Genomic DNA, 16919 nt, shown 5'->3' on the forward strand with positions numbered 1-16919 from the left:
ATAGCAGGAAAATTGAATTTTTTGGTGACGAAAGTATACTGTTGGATCCAAACTCATATTTTTTTGAGCTGTGGTGCTGATGTGGGCAACACGAGTTTGAATCTGGCTAGCAACATTTATTGTTCTTCAACTTTTCTCCATAACTTTACTGTCGCCTACTAGGGATGTGCAAAACCACAGATTTGCAAAATCAGCTGCTTTATGGCCAGAACGACTAGTTTTAGTTGACCAATCTGTTTTAAGGAAATCTTAAATAATTAGGTTTTTAGGTAGTTTTATTCACATCAGCTGGGCACTTTATTAGGGGGTGTTTACATTAAACATGCTATTTGTTCCATAAATAAATAATAATTATAAAAACTAAAAAAAAACTGTATTATTATATAATTGATTATAAATAATAATATTAATAATAATAACAATAATACAATATATAATTAATCAATTAATGGTAAGTAAATAAAAAATACATTTATTATTTATTTATTTTATTCTAAAACTACTGGACTTTACTAACCCCAATATATTCATTAAAATTGTTAGTTCGTATAAAAAGAGAGGAAAAAAGGCTAAAAATATAATCAGATTTTTCATTGATTTAAATTAACATTGCTTGTCTTTCATCTTTGAAAATAAACAAAAAATACCTTAAGAAAAGATTGGGGGCTTGTTTTGTAATTTTGGATTGTCTTTTCATGTACTTCTGCTGATGGCAGACACTCAACGGCATACTAGTTAGCCAGAACAGAATGACGATAACTCCCATAACCACGAGTTTCCCCTGCGGAACGTGATATAGCCCAAACTGGCACTAGAGTCTCAGAGCGGGTCTGTTATCCCTTTGTTAAAGACACAGCTTAAAATCACAGCATTTCCAATCCTCCGAGGCACACATTATGTTCACAAAGCCCATCACTGCCTCAACACACCAATCTATTCATAATTTTACACTCACAATTTGCCATTATGAAATGCAGAAAGACATGGTGCTGTAAGGTAAAATTAGGAACGAATCAGGCTCTGTTTGCATGAATAGAGCTGCACACAAAATGTCCTTTAAATTAAATTAAATAAAAGGTATTTTGCACTTTAACACACCCAGCAAGCACAAATATGGCACTGAAATGCCCCTCAAAAAGTGCAGCAACTGAATAGCGTTAATTTTAGGTTTTGTATTTATTTACAAACATATGCTAAACATCTTAAAGCAGATTTACACAGATTTCAAAAACATATGCTAAATGTGCTTGTTTGAACATCTGACAGTAAATACTTAAAAAATGAAATTTTCAGAATGAAAATAGGTCCACACATATCAAATCAATGGCAATACACAGTGTGGCTACTTATAAAATAATAAAATTAAATATAAAATAAAATTAAAAATACACAACATGATAATTTAAGATTGATTTGACCAATATCTTATATCATGATATGAGTAATTTTATTCCACAATAATGATATATATCATGATATAGTTATTTTTGCTTTAAATTGGGTCTTTATGATATCAAAATGTTTTGTTCCCATAGAAATTTCATAGTTCTTGTCACCAGTGTCAATATCACAAAAAAAACTAGCTAATACTAGCTTAAAAAAAAAAACAGTGAGCAATTAAATAAGAATAAGAAACTAAATACAAGCAATAGGACAAAAAACTACAGTACAACAAATAAAAAAGAAATGCTACATACAATGTATAAAGTCATCAAATTAATAAAAACACTGCATTTTCTTCATGCAGTATGTAAATTAAATACATTTTTCTTCTTATTAAAGTTACAAATGTTAAAGTTAACCAAGAGCAGTGGGAAATTTTCTCTCTTTTGTTGTTTGATTAACATGAATGACAGACAGCAAGAATATTAGACTGCTGTCACTTTAAGAGCTGCCCGGATCCAATATACTGTAACACATGCTTTCTTTCTCAGCTGTTTGCTTTCACTCCCAAAGATGGGCATTTTACTAAAATATATACGACCACAGAATGGCCAAGTATGTTAGTTGTGCTTGCAAATGATACAATACATTTTTTAAGTGCAGGTGGATATGGATTCCAGAATATAAAACACTTGAGAAATATTAATTGGCTAAGATAATGTTAAGTCCTCACAGTATATCCCCTCAGATGTGAAACCAGTGTGATTAGATCTTTCTTTCATCGAACCCAGCGGGGGACTGTCAAATCTACTTATGGCATGCTTTCTCTGCCTAAAATAAGTACTAGCAAAGCAGAGCCAAATGGTTTATGACATCAGAGTCGAAAGAGAGGGCACTGATCTCACAAAGGAGAAAAAAAAAGAGAGATATCATGCAACAAACAGCCAAATTTACACTAAAAAACAGAAGAAAGAAAAGATTTGCGGGGAAAACAAGTGTTTTGTTCACCTGTGAAACCACATGGCAGCTGCCACAGAGCTTTGTACCATCTACAGGAAAAACTTGAACTCTTTGGCTGGAGGCCAGTTTTTGTGCCTCTCTGAGACTAAAGAGCCCCCTCAGGTAAACAGTGAGATAAGCTGAGCCACGACACAAGGAAAAAAAGTACATATTGTTTTGAAGCGAAAGGCGGTTGCTATAGGGACGGCTGCTAATTAACCACACGGCGCTGGCAGACCTGGAGAGCGGGGGGACTGGGGATCTTGACTTGTATGGGTCTGTGCTAGGTGCGTGCAGATAAATTAAATCTCAAAGAGTTGCTATGGACGATGAAATAACGAAGGTGACGGCAAGGGCGAGGCTAAGGAATGCTACACGGACAGCAGCGTAGGAGGTGACAGGTTTGCCTCAGCGACCCAAGAAACCCCCCACGATCACCAGCCAATTTATTTAGAAGGAAATGCCTGAAAGAAAAAACGACTGTGGTTATGGGAACAAACAGGTGTCTGTTGGGAAAGAAATGTCCTTTTTTTTGGCATTTAACTTTTTTAATAAGGTTCAATTTGTTAATATTATTTAAAACACTAACAATGAGCAGCAACTATTTATTAATGTAGCCTAACTTTCATTTATAATAAAATCTTTACGCATTGACAGGTTGAAAATTAGTACATGTAGAAATAAACATTAAGCTAGATTACTGTATTTTAGGGAAAATGTCACATTTTATTATTACATTTAGAAATAGCATAAAATACCAGTAAATAAAACAATGTTTACAAACACTGTTAAACATCCTTTAAATTTAACAGTATTCAGAACAGGAATGAAAAATACAAGATATAAGAAAAATAAATTATAGTTGCATGCATTTCTAATAAATGCCAAGCCAAAAATTTGAAACATCCTGTGTGTGAGAAATGCGTTTATGGGCTTATGAAAGTCTCTCGTGCTACACGAATCAAAAAAAAAAAAAAAAAACTTAATTTATAATTGCATTATATAAGTCACAACACATTTTAGATGATAAAAAAAAGTGACTTACACATACTTAAAAATACGGCAATAAACGCTGTAAAGATATTTAATTTTTTAAGGTAATGCATTAGGTTATGTTAACAAATTCAACATTATTGTTAAGGGGTTTTTTAGACTTATTTTTGATGGGTTTTTTTGTGCAGAGGAGACAGGAAGTGAAGTGGGAGAGAGAGAGGGGGGCGGGATTTGGAAAGGTTCTCGAGTGAGGATTCGAACTCGGGACGCCCGTAGCGCAATTGCGCAATACGTTGGCACACTGCCCACAAGGCTTTTGGCGCAGATCCTTATTGTAAAATTTCTCAAAGATTTCAAAGGAAAGGTTTCAAAGCAACAGTAGAGCAGGGTGCTTGCAACATCAAGGTTGTGGGTTTGATTCCCAGTGAATGCATGACTTAAACACCTTGAATGCAATGTGAGTCACTTTGGATAAAAGTGTGTGCCAATTGCATTAACATAAATGTTTTGAAAGAAAAGGAAATTGGAAAAAGGCAAAGGAAATGGCAAGTTGGATTCAAACCTGCATCCCCAGATGGGCTGCAACCATGAATAAAAACTTTAGAAACAGCAGCACTTTTATGATTCATAAGCTTGTCCACTTTTTCCATCATGCATCTGGATTTAACAACTGTTTGGTTTCCGAATTGTACCTAATGAAGACAGCTGGATACAAGTCCAAGCAGTGTAAGGAGGATTCATTGTGGACAAGGCCAAGAGCATGTTCAATATCCTAAGAGAAAAGAAAATCAGTATTCCCTCTTTCTATGACATCAGCCCAGCCGGGAGTTTGAGGGAGGCGTGGAGGGGAGGGGGGAAGCTTTGGGGAATGAGGTGGGGGGAATTGGGAGCGCAGCTGGTGTCAGCCGCACGACCATCTGTTCCTAACTAATGGTTCACGCTGACTTTACAACAGAACCCAGGACAGCCAGCCTGCTCCACCGCCTGGCCCGCTGGAGTCCCGTTTTTCCAGTTTCAGAGGCCCGACGGACCTCATCGTCTCACCCTGAGGACAAACTACTAACAACTTCCCTGAGAACTTTCTGATGAGCCTGTTCCCCGCCAACCTCAACAAACAACTCACGATTACGGGCAGTCAAAACAAGCTGCAACAGCAGTCATAACGTTACATAGCTAGTCAAAATACGTAGGTCTGTTTGTAAAACCTCTATATTTACAGTCAATTTGATTTCAAAGTTGAGCTCATTTGGTTGGTTCACTTCAAACTTGAAAAGCTAGTCTGGTTTGTGTGAACTCAAGTTCTGACCGAGCAATCCAACCAATGGTTGCAGTTTTTTCAACTCACCATACATTTTCCCCTCATCAGACAGGATGATTTTCCGTCGTCCGCAGGGTGGGTAGATGGCCAGGGCCTCCTGGAAGCTCTGCTCAATGTCAGGGCTCCATACGCCCTCAGCTTCGTTGTCCATGGGCTTATCGGCAGAGTCGCTCATCCTCTCGATATCCTCGCCGGCACTTTCACTGCCGCTCCAGCTGCTGGGATCCATGGCAACAGCTGGGATCTCGGAGCCCGAGCCTGGAGAACTCTAGGCACACTGACCTGGGAAGAGCAAACAATAAAAAAACAAAAAAATGATTGGTCTTGTTTAACTTTCTGCAAAGAGCTAAGATAAGTCTTTGTAAACACAACAATTCAAGCAGGGTGAACAGGCAGAAAAATTTAATTATAGAATGACCATATTAGTTTATTATGGTAATTATAATGTTTTTTCAAGATACTTCAAATAATATCATAGTATTACCATAATGCGATCATTATGCAATACAAAATCAAAGTAATTGAGTATATTATTTATAAATTCATTTATAAACCCAGGTTACTTTGGAATAAAAAAAAAAATAAATAAATAAAATAATTTAAAAAAATTGTTACTTGGAATAAAATAAATGTGAACTGAAATAAAATAGGCCTTTTATTTGAATAATTCAGCCATTTGCCAAGTTATACAATTTTTATAACTAAAACTAAAGACAAAAATAGCAAAATTACTAATACTTTACAAAAAATATAAAAACAAAACTATAACAATATCGCATTGATACTAAAAACAAATCAAAACAACAAAAACTGATCAAATATAATGATGACTCATAACTTCCTGTTTAAAAAGGAAATACATCTATGCAGGGAAGAAAACTGGGCCTGTTAAACAATGCGATTGCATCTTCAAAAATGGCCTGTTTACTACTTCACACAGTGAATCTATTTGCGGTTTGGAAATGAAAAATAATAATTAACGCTGAGCACATTAAATACAATTAAAACATTCTCTCATCACTCATAAAAAAACATCAGACCAAAAGCTAAAGATCAAAACATGATTGAAAGCCCATGAAGAAATGAGAAAACACATAAGCCACGCTAATTTAGGAGTGGCACTTAGGCTAAACCAAAACAGCTGGTGTCTTAGAAGGGAACACTTACAAGCTGGCAATGATGTCAGACCAGCTTTTAAATTTGTGGTAGAAGATTGCTGAATGACAAATGTTGATCCTGTAGCTTAAGAGAGAGAGTGATTAACCCAAATCACTCCTACGAGTCACTGTCTTTAGTATTCGCGCCACACACTACGTTTCATGTTAAAGGAAAATTGCTTGCGCAAAAACGCATCGGCTAAGTGCTACGACATCAAAAGCGTGTGTGCGTATGACTTTGAGGTAAACCATGAAGTGTTAAAACAATACAAATCTCATCTAAATGGTCACAGAGTGATTGCTAACAACAAAACTTGAGTTTTCAAGTCACGTCTGGCCTAGCGGCTACGCTAATAGGGGAAATGCCCAGTCAAAACAGTGCTGCCTTTTGTAGAACTACTAGCATGCGTTTCCTGTCAAATTTGAGCAGGCTACACTACACAATGTGTTAATGTGCGTCTACAAAGTGTTGGAAACTTGTGAAAAAGACCTATACTTCAGATACTTTTGAACAGAGTATATTTTATAGTTTAAATTTATATTAAATGCAATCAATTGAATATTAGAGCGTTTTTTGACATAAGTAGAGATTATGGGATCTTCATTTCTACAACTGTATTTTTTAAAGTGTTTAAAGTTTATTACCGAATATACTGACAAGCATTTAGTAAATCTTTAAAACTAAACCTGTATTTTAATGTAATTTCTATTAAAACTTGCATGTCATGTGAGTCGATTTGTAATTTCATATATGTAATGATGAAATTCTAATTTAATACATTTATTAGCTTTAAATATAATGTCGAATAACACACTACAGTTAAAATTATAATCAAGTATGTTACTGAACATTTTTTTACAGCAGGACAAAAGATTTAAACATAAGGATTTATAATGTGCTTTACATTGTAGTAGCCTATACTTTACTTTTTATTTAAATAACATTATATATTGTCTGCAAGTATAGTTTTTTAAGTATACTTTTAAAAGTCACATTCAATACAGTTAGTGCACTTTCTTTTTGTCTCCAGCTATTCTAATTGTGAAAGCTCACAATATAATTAGCTGTATATAAAAACAATATCATCAATTGCAAGTCTCCATTTGGGTAGCTAAATGTGTGTGAAAAAGTGTGTGACTGGGTGTCTCACTAACACTTCACAGTTGTGAATGTTTCTTTTTTTTGCAGTACTAAATGCTGACGTTGGTAAAAAGAAAAAAAACAAACAAACTCACTTGTACTGCTGAGAGAGAGTGATCAAATTTGTGCAAGCTGCAAACTGCTAAATGCTTGGGCTCTTAAATATCATCTCCCTGACTTGGAGATGAACTCAACTGTAATCACTTCCAGCACAGTCACGTGTGCACTTTTGGCTTTGCCCGCAATTACACTGCAATCTGTAGTTTTCCACTTCTGGCAAATCATGGAAACACTTACTGAATACAGTATTTGTACATTCAGTGCACTTTTGTTGAGTTCTTTATGAGTCTATTTCATTCGAAGGTTTTCTTCTTTCATGCAAATACTCCCTGATCTTGCGCATTACCAGCAGACCAAACCAGAAGTATATGCTATAATTATTTGTATGGTAATATCTTGGATATCTGAGATTCTACATGAGTTTTGAATTAGCATTAACAAAAGCAGGCTGGTGGTTTGGACTGCGGAAGATTAAAGAGAGCCTGAGTGTGATGGTTTAATCGGAGAGAGAGAGAGAGGCGGCTCTCGACTCACCACACATCCTCCCTGTAATTTACAAGACTTCACACTTCAAAAGAGAAAGAAACTCAATAAGAAAGAAGCCGTAAATAAGGCAAAAGAAAGAAACTAAAGAAATAAATAACCTACTTGTCTAGCAGGAAAGGCTGACTAATCGATTAATGGAGTTAACTAGTTTCTCTCGATTTTTCCTGTATTTTTAGTATAGATATTTTTAGCAGTTAAAGCCTGTTCACACAAACAACGATAACTATAATGATAACTGTAAAGTTTTAATAATCATTTTAGTTTTATGAAAATAGTCCACAACTCAACTATAATGATAACGACACAGAGTACCGTTGGAATCACTTTTAGAATGATTTTTTTTTCTTCCAGTTGATAAATGGTTAAAAACACTGACAGCCAATCAGAATCCAATCAACTTTAAAGAGCTTGATTTAAAGCGGCAGATGACAAAACTGCAGCACGCTCTTATAATTAACAGAACTTATTGTCCGTTGGTGCGCATGCTAATATAGTTATCAATATAGATATCTTTATAGTTATTGTTTTTGGTGTGAATGGGCTTAATCAAATTTTTTTTTAAATCATTCTAATTCTAAAAGAACAGTGAAGTCTATAACTCAACTACAACGTTAATGACAGAAGAAAGAAATCGTTGGAATCACTTTCAGAATGATTTTTTTAAGCTGATGAATAATAAAAACATTGACAGCCAATCAGAATCCACTCGAATTTAACAAGCTCGATTTAAAGTGACAGATGACAAAACTGCAGCACACACTTATAATAAACAGAACGTTATCGTCCGTTGGTGGGCGCTAATCTAGTTATTGCTACAGTTATCGTTTTTGGTATGAATGGGCCTTTAGAGTAAGATTTTAATTGGCATGGTTTTAATTAGCATAGCTACTAGCTTGCTATTTTGTAGCTGTTGCATAGTAAAAAAAATTTTTTTTTTGAAAAAGTAGCATTTTTTGGAAAGTCTTTGGGAAATTGCCTTGCTAATTGTTTTATGAGCATCCCACCACCGGCGTTACATTTTTAAGATGGAGTGTCGAGTTAAAAATAGTACAGCTATGCATCTTAAAGGAACAGTCTGCTAAAAAAAATTATATCACCATTTACTCACCCTTGCGTCAATTCAAACCTGAGAAATAATGTCAGTGGGGACCAAAAATGAAACTTTTTTTCAAAATATCTTCTATTGTGTTTCGTAAAAGAAAGGATTGGAACAACATGAGGGTGAGTAAGCACAGAGAACCATCCATTTAAAATAAACACATCGTGCATCACAGTCAAGTTGTCTCAAAAACAGACATTTGCACAAGCCGTCAGCTTTGGACGTCAGGACAAATCTCTGTGTTTCGTAATGTTTGCACATGTAACGTCCCACAATTCTCGGCTGTGAGGCGGGCAGTGGGTCCACCAGGGCGCTTCTGCTGTAGTAGAGTGCCAGTCAAAGCCAAGATGTTGTGACTGCTGCAATATGGCAGTGCTTGATGCTGGAGAGCGGAGCTTGTGCCGGGGCCTCAGTGGCAGATGGAAGGGCGAGATTAGTCATGCAACAATGTACTGTGGTCACACTTACAATACACTTCACCCTCCAGGCAGCCACAGCCGGCCAAACGAAAGGCATGGGTGCGATCCCGCACAAACCGGGAGGCACACATCCACCCCAGGCAGCTGTCTCGCTCCCTCTGGTCTACTTGCGCTGCCAACGGATGAGGGTATCTCACAGTATTCGTGTGTACGCTTCTGTGTGTCCATGTCCACGGGCGAGAACACCACTAAAGCGCCAGCTTGTTGTAATTAAATGTAATGATATGTATATGAGTATAGACAGTGTTTGCGTGGGGTCTGATTTGTGTCGCAATGCTAGCGAACTCTCCTGCATGTGTCTAAATCACAAAATCTGCTTTATTCGATTCCAAACCATCACGCTGAGCTCTTTAAAGCGTTCACGGGAGCCTCTCGCTCTCACTTCATTACCAAATGAAGCTGTAATCGAACCGCCCGGCTCTCGTCTGCACATTAGCGGCTCCCTATTGATGAAGTTGGCAGCCGGGTCGACAGAAAACCACTACATTTCCACCCGCCTCCACTTTGTGGCTTCGGTTAGTTTAAATGTATTAAAGAAACAGTTTACCGGGAATTACAGTCGTACCTTGTGTTAGATGTTTGTAATTGCACTGTGATTAGTTAAAGGTAAGTAACAACTGGACTGCTTCTCTAGGCCCCAGTTTAAAAAAAAAAAAGATGAAGTTGAAGTTGAGAGGGGAAAAAAAAATTACAAAATATATTTTAACAGAAAATATATATAAAAATATTATAATTACTCTGCATTTATATTTGTTTCTACACAACATTAGAATTTAATTTTTTTTTAATTAAAACAATTTCCATTTAATTAAAATGAATCCTCACATTTGGGGGTCCTTGCCACTGAAAAGTTGAAAAACTCCTGATATATACACATGTAACAAAGGTACAACATAAAATATTTGTTAATCGTGTCAATGAATGTTCATCTCAGCAACTTGAAGAAACAATAGTGAACAAAAACGTTCTGATTTCAGTGTAAAATAACAGAAAAAAAGAGCATACTTGTAACCACTACATACTCCTTTCAATTAATCGAAACAAATGGCTGCATTAACCCTCGTAAGCCTATTCCACTTTCATAACATGAGCTACATAGGACATAATGGAGAAGGCTTATTAAGTTATTAAGTGAAGACATAATGAACGAAGGGTTTTCATATATCCAGTGTCTGTAAGTGATCGCAAAGAGCCTTCCTCCAGTGCATTTCTAGCGGTGACACGAGATGCACGCACAATGCTATTAGTCTCTATATTACTCTGTCATCAGCCAGGAAATTCAATTAAGAATGACCTAAAAATCCCTTCTTTCAGTCTTTCTCTGAGAGAGAGAGAGGCTTTTGCATTTCAATGGCATGTGTTGTATAGCGGCCAGCACATCTTGTACTGTGATTGTCAGTGTAGTATTTGCTTAGATGAAACCGTGTCCTTTTATTTCTGCGGAGGAACCACGCCAGAGAATCCTTCCTCAAAGAAAGACTGCAAAAAACATTGTCGGAGGAAGACGTCTTGAAGATGCAAGAAATGTGAAGGGTTCTTAAGAAAAGGGCCGTGGATCCTATTCAGAAAGATATGCAAAGAAGCATCTTTAATCAGAAAAAATTTCAACCTTGCAATACATTTTCAATGCCTTCATCTCTCTAACCTGGCATATGCTTCAAATTAATTATTCGTCATGCTGACGACTAAAGCGGGGGTCTTACAAAACATGCAAGTCTTTGAGAAACCATCCTTGAGATGACATTTTACCAATCTAAAGATGTACTATCCATGGCTGCATTCAACTGAACAGAAACTGCACAGCTTGGCTCACTCGCTCCCCAGGTTATGACTTTATTCAATGCAATTTTGGAGGTCATACAAACCCGCTAATATCCAAGCAAAAATATGTCTGTGAATTGCACCGCATGGACTCCTAAGGGGCGGCATGTAAACACTGTTGTTATTGCTTTCCCCGTGGCTATGTAATCCTCTCAACCAAGTGCTAATGACCCAAAATGACGGCTGGACTTCTGGAAAGTTATTGTCGAGTGGGCAGAGAAAGCTGGCTTGAACAAACAATAATGCTAGAAAGGTTTTGCGCTCACTTTTATTCAATTTTAGCAACATGGAATCAGATGCAATGAGTGTAAAAGAAACAAATCTGATTTACACGAGTAAGATGTGTTCCAGGATCAACATCCTTTGTTGGTTCTGGAACAATATCTTAACCTGCCCTTAAATATCAATGAGTGGTTGAGAACAATGACTAGTATTACATTTCTGGCTGATACAGATAAGCTGATTATTATTTTCATTTTAAAGCCGATATTCAAATTTTATACTATTTTTGTCTGTAAATAAATAAGTTATAAAGTATGTTATGAACAATCGATAAACATTTTGAGATTTTTTAAAGATTAAATTTACCAGTAATTTAAATGTAAAAATAAAGGAAATTAGCATGCACAATTATATAACCAATATCTACTGATATTGATAAATTACAAAAAAAATTACTTTTATATTGACAGATAACTGGCCGATTTAAAAATTTCATATTACTTTGTCTATGAATAGATACATACATAATTTTTTTTCAAAGCTACAAGTAAATGTCAGGCATCAAAACATTATAATGTACAGTACGAAAATTAGTTATTATTTTTAAGATTAGCTAAAGATTATATTTGTGTTAATAAATGATTAGTTCGTTAGATGATGGCAAAGGTAATTTAAATGTAAAAATAGAGGAAATTATCTTGAACAATAAATATTTACATACATACATACATACATACATACATACATACATACATACATACATACATACATACATACATACATACATACATACATACATACATACATACATACATACATACATACATACATACATACATACATACATACATACATATTAATAATCACCCGATAACCGATAAATGGTCGATATTAAAACTGTATAATTTTTTCTAAATAAATTTAAAATAAAACGCTAAAATCAATCATTTAAATGCTACAATAAATGAAGGCATCATAATAATGTACAGTGATTAAAAATATATTTATTTTGATATTAGCTGAAGATGATATTTAATAGTGCTATGAAATGATTAGTGTTGTCAAAAAATAAAGGTTATTTGAATATAAAAATATCAATGAACTTGGAAATGAGCTTGAACAATGTATACCGTTAAATTATTAGTTTTTTAAAATCAGTTTTAATATCGTCCGATAACCGATAAATGGATGATATTAAAACTGTATATTATTGGGTCCAAATAAATGTAAAATATACACTAAAATCAATCCATTTAAATGCTACAATAAATGTAGGCATCACAACATTGTAATATACAGTATTAAAACATTTATTTTTTGTTTAGCTAAAGATTTTACTTAACAGTAATGATTAGTGTTTTTAAAGAATAACTTTAAGTGAGATTAGATGACGGCAAAGGCCATTTAAAAATAATAATAAAGGAAATGATCATGCATATTATATATATATATATATATATATATATATATATATATATATATATATATATATATATATATATATATATATATATATATATATATATATATATATATATATATATATACACATACACATATAAAGACTCTAATAAATCCCTAAAAATCTCTTCAAAAAAGTCAAACAAAATTATGGCGATATATTGTGCATCCCTAATTAAAACAAATGTCACATCACCTAATTAACATTCATGAGAAAGACTGCCACAGATATTATCAGTCACCTCCACATTCCTAAAATCTAATTGGTTGCTATAAGAACACTGATTTAAGACCATGTCCTACTTAAATGACCAAATTCAGTCGCTACAGTGCCAGAGGCCATGTACAAAATCCACTTCCTTGAAGACAGTCCAGGAGTGGACCGGCTTCCTCCCCGGTATTGTGGGGCAGACATGTTCTGTGATAACTCCACAGGCTCTATTCTTCTAAAGCAGGCTATTTTTCGCTGAGTCAGACCCCGCTATTATCCGATGTCTTCCTGGGGTGCCACTCTCCCCACGCCGTCCCACAATGCCTCCTCCAGGAAATGGAAGAGACGACGTGTTCAAATAAGTGTGAGCTCCCGAGAAGCATGACCAGTGTTTGCTCATAACCTTTCCTGACCGTCCAGCAGGGGACAAATACATTTACTCCAAAGGGTGCCGTGAACCGCACTCGCTTCCTGATTTACTACAGATACGGTTTCGCACAGAGAACACAGACGGTTCTTATAAACGCAGAAGAAAGTCTTTTCAAAACTCAGTACATCTGATCAAATTGTATCAAAACAGCATTGCTCGCCCTTTCTTGGCATCTCCCGAAATCCATCTAGGACACAGCGGTGTCTTTTTTTAATCTACTGTCCCAACAGGAAAAAGAAAGCTTTTGTGCCTTGTTTTCTGTTAGTTCTGTTCAGGAGCAGGTCTCTTTTCACTATTCTATTGTTACAAAGGATGTATTTTATGATCAAGGTACTAACTGTACACTGAAATTCTATTTAAACAGCTGCATAAATAGTAAACTTGATGAAATAAAAGAAAGACAAACTGTAAGACCACCTCTGATTAATGCTGTACGGGAGGTGTTTAACTGGAACTCGGAGGTTTGCGTTTGTGTCAGGAACTGACTCATTTAGTGACTGATTTCACTCTGACTCTCCCTAAGCTGCTGTTCTGGCATTTCCACTGAGCTGAGGAAACATTAAAGGAAAAACAGATTTTATGATAATTAAATAACCTGCCCAAAGAAAAGCTCTTCTGTTATCAAAGCCATGATCTATACGCACATTATTATGTGTATTCCCAGAACATTTCAACTGTTTTTAGTTTGCTTAGTCTCTTTTACTGTCCTTTTCAGGATCAATCAATCGATCTATCTATCTTTTTTTAATGCAGACATGATAAAACTTCTCCATTTATTAATTTTTTTCACTTTAAAATGTATTTGAAATACATTTGTTTCATACCAAGTATACATTTACATATTTAAGTACTATTTAAGCAACTGTACTTTTAGTATACTAAACTGCTATACTTAAACTCTGCTAAATTGGAACAGCTAATTTTGTACTTAATGCACTTTAATTGTATGGAACTACTGAAGTCCAACTAAAGATATACTGAAGTATATTTGATTGTGCTAAAGTGGAACTATTGCAAGTATACTTCAGGTACAATATCAATTTAATTATTCAAAGATCACACAATCCTCATCAACAGTGACATTAAAAACACATATTAGGCTTAATAGAAATGTACATTGTGCACAAGTAGTACTCCAAATGAAGTTAAATTATCATTTTTATATCAGTATATCTATTAATATATTAATAGATTTGAACTATATATACTTAGTATGAAATAAATGTATTAAATTTTTTTTTTACTATTGGCTTGTTTATAATTTTTCATACAGACATGATAAAACTTTTCCATATTCTATTAATTTTTTTCTCTCCACTTTCTCACTCAAGAAAGATCCATCTGTCTGTTTCTCTATATGTTTCTCTCGTTTTTTTTTTAAATAATTCAAATCAAATATCTCCTTGTCTGGACAATAAAACCTTTCCATAATCTATTTATTATTTCTTTCCCATTAATTCAATCAAGTAATCAGTTTGTCTATCTATAGCTATAGTATCTATTTGTTTCTTTCGTAATCCATTCAAAAACGTTTCCTTGTTTTTCTTTCATAACAACTTGTCTATAATCTGTGTATTTCACAAGTCTCTCTCTGTCTTTCTTGTTTTGTTTCTGAATTCACTCAACAACTTTTCCATAAGCTAAATCCAGCAACATTTACAAGCTAGCTAAAAGGGCGTCCAGTGATCACCCCGGGGCATACGTGCTGACGTCAGTGGCAGAGTTCCAGTAAGGGTCTCTCTCTGGCTGTCCTTGGTCTCGTGGAGCGGTGGGCTGTGTGGAGAGAGCGGTCCTTTTGTGACAACAGAGTTTACCTCAGGGCACGGCGTGGGCCTCCCGCTGCCCCGGGCCACAGAGCACACCCTATTGTTCCTGTGTTCCCTGAACAAAGCCGGCCACCCGTGCCCCTGCTACACACACTCCCACTGAGCCATTGTTCCGCTGACAAACTCTCAACCCAAATTTCATTACATATGAATTTTCCTTTGTCGCCACTTCAGGCCCCCCTCTCGCGTTTTGCTCCGACAAATCTTTTCGGGTTTCGTATTCCACCCCCTCCCCAAACCAGTTATCATACAAGACTTGTTATTATGCATGCCAAAAGAAAAGGATGAGACGGCAATGAACACATGTAACTCGCAAGACAAATGTTACATTATTCTGTAATCTGGTCAAATTTTGCACCAGCCTACGCCGAAAGCTTTTTTTGCACTAAATTACAAGTCCACAATTTTCTTCCTTTAATAAGCTAAATTTATATTTCCTCATACAATACAGATCATAAGCACCTGTTGCTTAGATCCTTGGCATCTTTGCCACAGATATCTGAATTTACTTCTAAAAATACAGCAATGCTCAACAAAACTAGGGATTATTTTTGACCTTTCATTACGAAAAATCTAAATATCTCAAATGTTGATGACAAATGTCTGACTGAAAGTATACTGAAATATACTTTTTAATGAAAATCTTAATCTTAGCATTTCCCTGACAAAAAATTCTAGTAATTGCATTAAATCAAGTCAAACATTGTCATTTATTTCCTACTGAAATTATATGGAAAGCAAAGGTAGGTACATTAATCATAAGTGCCTAACTATTGTACTTTGGCTATGTAAACACAGTCTCTCCCTCCCTAAACTTACTCAATCACCCTCTTTGCATAAAAAGACATATAAAAGAAAGGACAAAATGCAACATAATGGTGTTGATAAGCTAAATTACCAGATAACATCGAGGCACACACAAGCCATATGGTGCCTCCACCGCTATCGCCTGTTGCTGGCTTAACAATGGAGTTGGCTAGACTGTGAGTGGCAGCAACAGTCAAACAAATGGCCGTTCCTCTGAATTAGCCCAGCGCCAGAATGAATACACACAGTTTAGCATCTTTCAGCCTACAGGTGCGCTTAAGTGGCAAACCAGATGTCAGCATGGGAGCGGGACTGTTTGTGGAGTAATTCAGCCGCTCCACGAGCCCCTGCTTCAATAACAGCAGGAACAATAAAGGGCCCCTTCCCCCATTTTCCCACAATCCCATGCTCCCAGAGGAAGCCCTGTCTACTGAATCTGGCACATTTTTTTCCTCTTCTGACAAAGTTTCAGAAAGAGAAAACAGATAAATTAACTAACTGCGTCAACTGGTTCTCTCCTTCTGAAAGGTTATATTACAATGTTATACATAAAGTTCATTTTTAAAGGCCATGTTTTAGTTACACAAAAGTGTTTAGGTCACATATATGCTTATAAATGTCGGTTTCAAAATGAACACTTTTTAGACCATACATTATTACACTTCAAGATACTTATGTTTTGATTCAACTATATGAATGAAAACTGTCACAGATACTGGTTTTATTAGTGATATGCATTGTGAGAATTGGTGTTTCAGTTTTAAAAGGCTCTCTGCTCTGTTTACATAAGTTAAATAGACTGGCAAGTCAAAACAGCAACACAATAGTGAAGGGGGTCGATCTCATCTGAGACAACAAACCACTGTCAGACAGCAGTGGGAGAGGGGGAACAACAAAAATCTAATCATTCATCTTCCTCTAAAGTACTATAGTCAAGTCAAGTCTGCTTTACTGTCAATTCTTCCA

The 16919-nt window shown here is 35.6% G+C and overlaps 1 protein-coding gene across 3 annotated transcripts in view; it reads right to left on the minus strand.

The window, feature by feature from the left end:
* The window catches only part of LOC306868405 (transcriptional enhancer factor TEF-1-like), a 37979-nt gene that overhangs the window by 19613 nt on the left and 1447 nt on the right, over window positions 1-16919 (minus strand). For all 3 annotated transcript variants that reach the window (XM_079414533.1, XM_079414535.1, XM_079414534.1), the window contains one exon: window positions 4721-4975. In XM_079414533.1, coding sequence (XP_079270659.1) covers window positions 4721-4922 — 202 coding nt within the window. In that variant the 5' untranslated portion in view covers window positions 4923-4975. The remainder of the gene's footprint in view (window positions 1-4720; window positions 4976-16919) is intronic.

This window comes from Barbus barbus (assembly GCF_936440315.1).
Source record: "Barbus barbus genome assembly, chromosome: 50".
Taxonomy (NCBI): Eukaryota; Metazoa; Chordata; class Actinopteri; order Cypriniformes; family Cyprinidae; genus Barbus; species Barbus barbus.